The 8585-nt window shown below is 52.5% G+C and overlaps 1 protein-coding gene across 1 annotated transcript; it reads left to right on the top strand.

Moving 5' to 3' along the window:
* Positions 1-4173: 4173 nt before the first annotated feature.
* Positions 4174-7494, top strand: LOC309400668 (GTPase IMAP family member 7-like). The gene is made up of 2 exons (XM_081969253.1): positions 4174-4230; positions 6269-7494. The coding sequence occupies exons 1-2, from the start codon at positions 4212-4214 to the stop codon at positions 6925-6927; spliced, it is 678 nt and encodes a 225-aa protein (XP_081825379.1). The 5' UTR covers positions 4174-4211; the 3' UTR covers positions 6928-7494.
* Positions 7495-8585: the final 1091 nt, after the last annotated feature.

Raw genomic sequence — 8585 nt, 5'->3', positions numbered from 1 at the left:
TCTTCCTTTCTCCTTCTTTCTCCTTCGTTCCCTTCTCTTCTCTTCCCTTCTCTATCTTCTTCCTTCTCTTCTTCCCTCCTTCCTTTTCCCTTCTCTTTCTTCTCCTTTCCTTTTTTCCTTCTTCCTTCCTCTTCCTTCCCTTCTCTCTCCTTCCTTCTCTTCTCCTCTTCCCTTCTCTATCTTCTTCCTTCCTTTTCTCTTCTCTCTCCTTCTCTTCTCTTCTCTTCTCTTCCTTGGACGGTGCAATCTGTGTTAAGATCAGAAGGAGGAGGGGGAGTCACAGGGTTGCCACGGCAATCTCCAAAGACGCAGGAGGGCTGCCCCTACCCCATCTGGGGGCCCATTCCTTCCTCAGACCCCAAAGGCCTGCTCATGACACCCGACCCCCCCAACCTGGGCTCACACTTCCAGCCCCCCAAAGAAAACTTTCATTTTGGTGAGGTCTCCTGCTCCAGCTAGATGACCTCTTGAGGTCCCTTCCCACTCTGTGATTCTGTTCTGTTGAAAAGTAAAACAGCACATCAGTCCCAGGGCTGGAAGGGACATTGGAGGTCATCTAGTCCAACCCCAAGTCAAGCAGGAGACCGTTGCAGAATCACAGACTTGGAAGGGACCCTTGGGAGGTCATCTAGTCCAACCTGGGCAGAATTTAGCTGTTTGGGGGGAGGGAGTCTCCCCTTAGCTCCAGTGGCTTCTTTTATTATCCCTGGGCTTCACCGTTGGGGGGGGTATTTTGAGCCCTATGGCGGTGGAGGGGATACCACCGTTGTCTCTTACATTCCCGGGATTTTCTCCTCTGCCCATGCTTCTGGGCATGTACAGAAAGTTCTTTTGCGGCTTCCGGTTACTAGAGCCGGGCGGGTGGATTCCTAAGACTCGGTGCCTTGGGGCTGAGGGGGCTTTTGGGGGTTTCCCAGGTGCCAATGGATGGGTTAACAGGAAGGAAGATGCCACCTCCCCTTGCAGAGTCCGGGGGAGTTCCGTCCCCCAACTGGGAAGGGGGGGCTCCGTCCCTTAAGACACCGGGTGGGGGTTACGTCCTCTAAGGCCCCAAATCTACCCTGAAGACCCCGGCGGAGGGTCGTCCCCTAAGATCGCAGGGGCGGGGGGGGGGGAATAAGTACCCTAAGATGCCGGCGGGGGGGGAGGGTATCTCTGTCCCATAAGACCCCGGGAGTTTCTGTCCCTTAGACCCCGGGGGTTGGGTTTCGTCCCTTAAGATTCCGAGGGGGGGCTTCGTCCCCAAAGACGTAGCGGGGGGGGGGGACTACGCCCCTGTAGGGCTACGGACTCTCCTTGTCCCGCTTTGCAAGCGATCGACACGTTTCCCCCCTTTGCCCCCGCCCGCCGCACCGCCCATCTCCCCCTCACCAGATCGGCTGAGATCCCCGGCCCGCCCTACCTGAGCTCTCGCTCCGTGGAGAGGACTGGGGGCGTCTCGGTCGGAAAGCGAAAGCCGGAGTGGGGGGGTCGATTCCGTCCCTCCGACAAACTTTGGCGTCCCGCGAAGCTGCGGCCGCAGGAGGGGGCGCTGGGAGCCCCCCCACGGAAAGAAGAAGAGCCGAGGCTGGGTGGAAAGTGGGTCGGGGGGAGATCTTGGCTCCGCCACCTTCCAAAGACTAACCGAGCGCTTCCAGCTGCGTTTTCTGAAAAGTCCAGACGGGAAACGCCCCGCCTGTTCGCCTGTCCCCCCCCCCCACACCACATCGGAGGCGGGGCGAGCGTCTTCTGCGGGTGGGGAGGGGGGGGCTACGCGGCAGGGCATTGACCAGATCCGGTTGGTCAGTTCAGTGTCCTGCTTGAGTTGTGGGAGAGGGGGAGGTCGGACTAGTTGACCTCGGAGGTCCCTTCCAGCTGTGAATCTGTAAGGTCTCCTGCTTGACAAGGGTTGGACTAGATGACCCCCAAGGTCCCCTCCAACTCTTTAATTCTGTAAGTCTCCTCCTCCTTGAGTATCGGGTTGGTCTAGATATCCTCTGAAGTCGCTTGCGACTGTGATTCTGTAATGCTCTCCTGCTCAAGCAGGGGGTCGGACTAGACAGCCTCCAAGGTCCCAAGGAAGTTGGGGATAGGGCGTGCGGGGGGGGGGGCGCTCTATGCAAAAGATAAAACGAAAAATTTAAAATTAAAGTAAAGATATAAATTATAAAGTAAAATAAAGTAATAAAAAAGGTCTTTGCGCTCAATGACCCGGTTGCATCCTGTGAGCGGGTGGGGGCCGCCGGCGCCTTTGTTTCCGCTCGCGCGCGTGTGTATGTTGACTGAGGGTGGGGGGAGAATCACTTTCTTTCAATCACGTGACTTCCAAACAAAGCAGCCCCGAACACTTTCGCTTTCCCCCTCTCCCACCCCTCCGCCGCTTCCAGCTAGCGCAGGCGCATCGGCTCTTCTCCCAAGCGACAGCTGCATCACACCCCAGGAAGGATTCCGACAGAATAGAATAAAACAAAAAGAGTAGGAAGGGACCTTCGAGGCCATTTAGTCCAATAGAGAGAGGGGGAGGGGGAGGGAGGGAGGGAGGGAGAGACAGACAGACAGACAGTCTAGCCAAATTTGGGCGGGTGGGAGATGCCACCTTTAGCCAAGTTGGGACTTTGCGGGGAGGGGGAGGCGTGGAGGATGGAGAGGGGGCTGGGATGGCGGCAGATGCCTCTCCCCCCCTTTTTTTCTCCGTCGGTGCAGCCAATCCAAAGAGACTCCGCCCTTCCCCCGGCAGCCCCCCCCCCCGCTTCCCTTCTTTCGGTTCGGCCAAGGCTATTTCTGCGCGGCCGTCGATGGACAGACGGGCAGCGACTCGTGGACCTTCAGTGGAGCAAAGAGAAGCGGTGGCCGCATCCCTCCCCCTCCGCCAGAAGGAGCCGCTCAGGTTGGTATCTGTCCGGGGGAGACTCTCCGGGGAGGGAAAGAGGGGAGGGGGATACATGAGTAGGTGAGTACACCCCTCCCTCCCTCTCTTCTGAAGGGAGACCTGGACTGAGGCGACACGGGTCCTAATTCAAACCGGCTTATTAACAGCTCTGAACCAGCAAAAGGCAAAGCTTCTGTCTGACAGCTACTTATATACACGCTGTCAGACGGGGCAACCAAGCGGGACGCTCCATTCTCCCACTCTGGCTGTCAAACCTCCAGCCAATCAGGGACCATCTTGCATTGGCATGTTGGCGAAGCCACCTCCTTCCCTCCCTCCCAGGAAGGCAGCTGGAAGCCCCGGAGAAGAGGGTCCCGTCGAGCCCCCCCCCCCTCATTTCCTGAAAAACTCTCCAAAGTAGCACCGCCCCCAAAATGTAACGGCTGCCTGATTGGGGGGAGGGGGGGTTGGACTAGATCAGAGAGGAGCAATCTGCGGCTCTGGAGCCGCATGTGGCTCTTTCATCCCTCTGCTGTGGCTCCTTGTCATCACAACTGCCAGTGTGCGACACCCACCAGCACACAATTTATTCAGCTTTTCAACCCCGGTGGGCCAACCACGGATAAGTCCAAGAAAAGAAAACCTTCAGAAGAAAACAGAAACGTTTAATTCAACTACATCTGCAAGTTCTGTGGCGGCTCAGGAAATAGTCAGGAATGGGAAGAGTTTTGTGGTTTCCGGAGTTTTCTTTTCTGTGGGAAAGGGGTCCAAATGGCTCTTTGAATGATTAAGATTGCCAAGCCCTGGACTAGATGACCCACAAGGTCCCTTCCGACTCTATTGATCTGTAAAATGGGCTGAGGAGGGCGCAGGATCAGTGGGGAGGGCCCCCTGTTAGCCCCCCCCCGATTCCTCCCTGGGTGGGGGTCAGAGACTTCCTGGCTGATTCTGATTTTTGTTTTGTTTTTTCCTCCCTCCCTTTTTCTTTCTTTCCTCCCTTTTCTCCTTCCATGACTCCCTCCCCATCTCTCTCCCCTCCCTCCTTCCTTAATTCCTTCCCTCCTCCCTCCCTCCTCCCTCCCTCCTTATTTCCCTCCCCTCCTTTCTATCTCCTCCCTCCCCTCTTTGCCTTGCTCCTTCCCCCTTCATTTCCCTCCTTCCTTCTTCCCTCCCTCCCTCCCTTCTTCCTTTCCTCCTTTCCTTCTTATTTTCCTTCCTCTCTTTCTCCCTCCCTCCCTCCTTCTTTCCTCCCACTGATTTCTCCCTGGGTCCTGTGGTGGGTGGAGAGACTCTAACTGATTCTAGTTTTGCTTTTCACACAGAAACACCTACAGTAGATTTGTGCTGTGCAATTTCTCTGGAAATGTCTGGATTTTTGCAAGGTAAATTTTTTGGGCTGAAGGGGGAAGTTGGTAAGAGCTGCAGTCCTGGGGGGGCGGGGGGGTTGGGTGGGATGAGCTACAACAGGGATGGCGAACCTATGGCACGTGTGCCACAGGTGGCACGCGGAGCCATTGTCAGGGCACGTGAGGCACTGCCCTGTCAGCTGGCCAGCTGAGTTCACCCTTTTTTAAAGCCATTTTTCACCCTCCCCAGGCTCCAGAGGCTTTATAGGAGCCTGGGGAGGGCGAAAAGAGCATCCCCCCCCCCGACGCCCTCTGGAGGCTTCATGAGCTTCCATGAAGCCTCTGGAGCGCAAAAAACCTGCCCTGTAGGCAAACCGGAAGTTTGGGAACGGACTTCCGGTTTGCTTAGAGGGTCGTTTTGAGCGCTCCGAAGGCTTCAGGGACCATCCGGAGGCTTCTCTGACGCCTCCGGAGGGCATCGGGGGCGGGAGAGGCTGTTTTCGCCCTCCCCAGGCTCCTATAAAGCCTCTGGAGCCTGGGGAGGGCGATAAAACCATGTAAAAATGGGGGGGCAGTGCCTGTAGTGCACGCATGCGCACTGGGGGGAGCACATTGCATTATGGGTGCGGCAAGCCCGCACACTCCCCCCCTGCACTCCCCCCACTTATGCCACACGAGCCAAAAAAGGTTTGCCATCGCTGTGCTATAATGACCTTACGCTTGTTAAGCACTGCGGAAATAAGGAGATTCAGGCTACAGGAAGTCCTCGGCTTTACGACCAGCATGGAGACCCAATACTTATGTCGTTAAGTGAGATATTGAAGAGAGCTTTGCCCCATTTTACGATTTTTCTCACTACAGTTGTTAAGGGAAGCTCTGAGCTTTCCCGGATGGGAGAGTACATGTAGATCTCGACTTACAACCAAAATGGAGTTCACAATTTTTCTGTCGTTAAGTGAGACATTTGTTGAAGGGAGTCCCCCCCCCTTTGATGACTTTTCTTGCTGCCACCTTAAATGAATCGCCATGGTTTAAGATGAGCTGGATTTTGATTGCTTGCGAGCGCATAGCAATTCGTGACTTATGATGCCTTTGACCCCTCCCTCGGCTCAGCCCAGTCATCTCCCACAAAGGATGGATGGATATAGATAGATAGTTAGATAGATAATAGATAATAGATAGATAGATAGATAGATAGATAGATAGATAGATAGATAGATAGATAGATAGATAGACAGACAGACAGACAGACAGACAGACAGACAGATATGGAAAGAGAGACACAGAAAAATGAGAGAGAGAAAGAAAATAGGAAAGAAAGAAAGGAACGAAAGAGAGAGGGAGAGCCAAGTGCCAGGAAAATCAGGAAGTTCAGCAGTTCAAATGAGTATCAAGATTGATTGCAAGCTTAAGCTCACTATAAGAATCTGACCTATTAATGTTCAAGGGAAATGAGCGAGAGAGAAGAAAGGCATTCATGGTAGGTTGGATTGAGATTGCTTGTGAGCACTCAGGGATTCATGACTGATAACGCCTATGACCCCTGTGGGAACAAGGTCGCCATGGTATATGTGCAGATCAGTTTTCCTGATTGGAACACATATATGGAATTTGGGAGTGGAATAAATTGAGTAGTAAATGCGGGTTGAGATGAATGCCCACTGGGAGGTCCCAAATTAGAAAGCTGTGCTTGCAAAGCTAAAGTAATATCGAAACCATCTTAACAGGGACTTTCAAACTGAGGATGTTACTAGCTGCATAGGAAACACGTGGTAAAAGCGCTTAAGCAGGTATAGCTAAAAATAACCATATTAGGCATAACGCTGTATTTTAACCAATTATCTATCAGAATGCTTTTATTTCCTTATCGGCTCTTAATAAAAGCAGGCTTCAGATAACATTCTGTGCCACTCATGCATCTAGGAACCTTGTGTGTTGTCTTCATTATGAGTGGTCCACTCTTTGCGGGGGGGGGGGGGCAAACCCGCAGACCCCTCCCTCAGGCAACAGCCTACCCATCTGCAATGCTCCTGACTGGTCCCCTTCTTGTCTCCTCTCCCCCTTTCGGTTGTAGGGCAGGAACGGAGGATTGTCCTGGTGGGCAAAACCGGCAACGGGAAAAGCGCAACGGGAAACACAATCCTGGGAAAGCAAGTCTTTGAAACCAGGATTGCTCCCTGTTCCATCACTCAGTGTTGCCAAAAGGAGGAGGCCGAGGTGAATGGCAGGAAGGTGGTGGTCGTGGATACGCCTGGATTCCTCGACACCTGGTGTCCCTATCAAAAAACGGCCAACGAAGTGAGAAAGTGCTTGAAGTTTTGCTCCCCGGGTCCCCACATCATTCTGCATGTGATTCGTCCCACCCGTTTCACCCGAGAGGACGAGTACGTGGCTCAGTTCATCAAGGAGATCTTCAGCCTGAAGGCCAAGAATTATATGATCCTCTTGTTCACTCGGAAGGAAGATCTGGAATATATGACTCTGGAGGACTTCATCGCCAAGGGGAACGTCGGGCTGAGAGAGCAGGCGTACAATTGTGGTGGCCGCTTTCTGGCTTTCAACAACAAGGCCAAAGGAGAAGAACGAGAGGCTCAGGTGGCCGAACTGATGACCATGATTGATGAGCTGGTGCAGAAGAACAAAGGAGCTCCTTGTTACACGGAAGACATGATGAGGGCCGACAAGGAGAACTTCAAGAATAACAAAAACTTTCCCTGGTGCCCCTTGTTTTAGGGGACGCAAAAAAAATTATCTCTGAGCCTCGGCCTCATAGTGGCAACTTGGCAAAAGGTCCCCACTCTGCTCTTCTCCCTTCGGCTTCCCTCCAGAACACCTGCATAAGAAATTGGTAGCAGAGTCTCCCCGACCCAATTCCGTCTCCCGAGAACCTGGTTTTTCCCCTTGGATGAAAGGACTTTCATTCATTCTTTCCATCCTTCCTTCCCCTCCCTCCCTCCTCCCTTCCTTTCCTCCTTTCCTTGCTTCGTTCTTCCCTTTCTTCCTCATTCTTTCCTTCCTCTTTCCTTCCTTTCCGTCTTCCCTCCTTCCCTCTTTCCCCCCTCTTTTCCTTCCTTCCTTCCTTCCTCCTTTTTTCCTCCCTCTCTCCCTGCCCTTTTGCTAATAGTAGCAAAATCTTGAAAACGTTTCCCTTTCACTCCCTCTGGCCCCAAAAAGCATCAAGGCAAGACAGCCTTGGGGTATTTCTTCACCCCATTTTCCTAATTTATGTATTCTTAATGGCTGCCACCTATTTTCTACATCACAAGAAATATATACATGTTTTCCTTTGCATCATAATAAATCTCCTTGCTTATCAAAAAGGTTGTGTGCGTTTTGTGTATGTGTGTGTGTGTGTGTGTGTGTGTGTTGGGGGTCAGGGAGTTCGTGTTTGCTCTTTGCAACCATTTAGTAGCAGGTGCCATGAAATCTGGGGGGGTGGGGTGGGCAGATGGGAGGGGGGATGCTTCGGGCTCTCTGAGATGGGCTTCAAGCACAACTGAATGGGAACGGAAACGACCCGCTCTTAAAACATTCTCGTGTGAATTTGATTGGACGGGGCAGCCCAATGATGGAAGGCAAGTAAGGGAAGGAACAGTTAAGACTTGGGGGATTTGGGTGCGCAATTTTCAGTTCTGGCTTTGCCTTGCGGTAATTCACTTGACTTGATAAAGGAAACGATACCTTCATTGATGAATTGAGTTTTTACTTAAGTCTGACCCAGGGACACTGGTGAAGGTGGTCCACTCAGCCCAATCAGCACCATGCCACGATGCGCTTAAAAGGCAGAGGGGAGGGGAAATACAGGTATACTCAACTTACAACAGTTCCCTTAGTGACCGTTCGAAGTTACAACGGCACTGAAAAAATGGAGTTACTACCACTTTCACATTTAGGTCCCTGGCAGCATCCCTGTGGTCATGTGATCAAAATTCAGATGCTGGCAAACAGACTCCTATTTATGACGGTCGCAACGTCCCGGGGTTGCGTGATCCCCTTTTGCGACCTTGTGACAAGAGGGAGGCTGATTTGCTGAACAGCCAGAGGATTAACTTCACAACTGCAGTGATTCACTGAACAACTTTGGCAAGGAACGTCGGGTTGAAACTCACTTGAGCAATGTCTCACTTAGCAACATAAATGTTGGGCTCCAGGGATGACTGCCAAGGTCCCTTCCGGCTCTGTGATTCTGTAAGGGTCTCGAGAGTGGGCAGGGGGTTGGACTAGATGACCTCCAAGGTCCCTTCCAACTCTTATTATTCTGTCATTCTGTAAAAGTCTCCTGCTTGAACTCCGACTGTCCTTGGGTAATTGTGCTGCGACCGTCATAACTACAAGTCAGTTTGCAAGAGTCTGAATTTTGAACACCTGACCATGGAGCTGCCACGACGGTC

The sequence above is a fragment of the Natrix helvetica genome, assembly GCF_964273705.1.
Source record: "Natrix helvetica genome assembly, chromosome: W".
Lineage (NCBI taxonomy): Eukaryota > Metazoa > Chordata > Lepidosauria > Squamata > Natricidae > Natrix > Natrix helvetica.
Note: the sequence above shows the minus strand (reverse complement) of the source record. Positions and strands in the feature narration are given on the sequence as shown.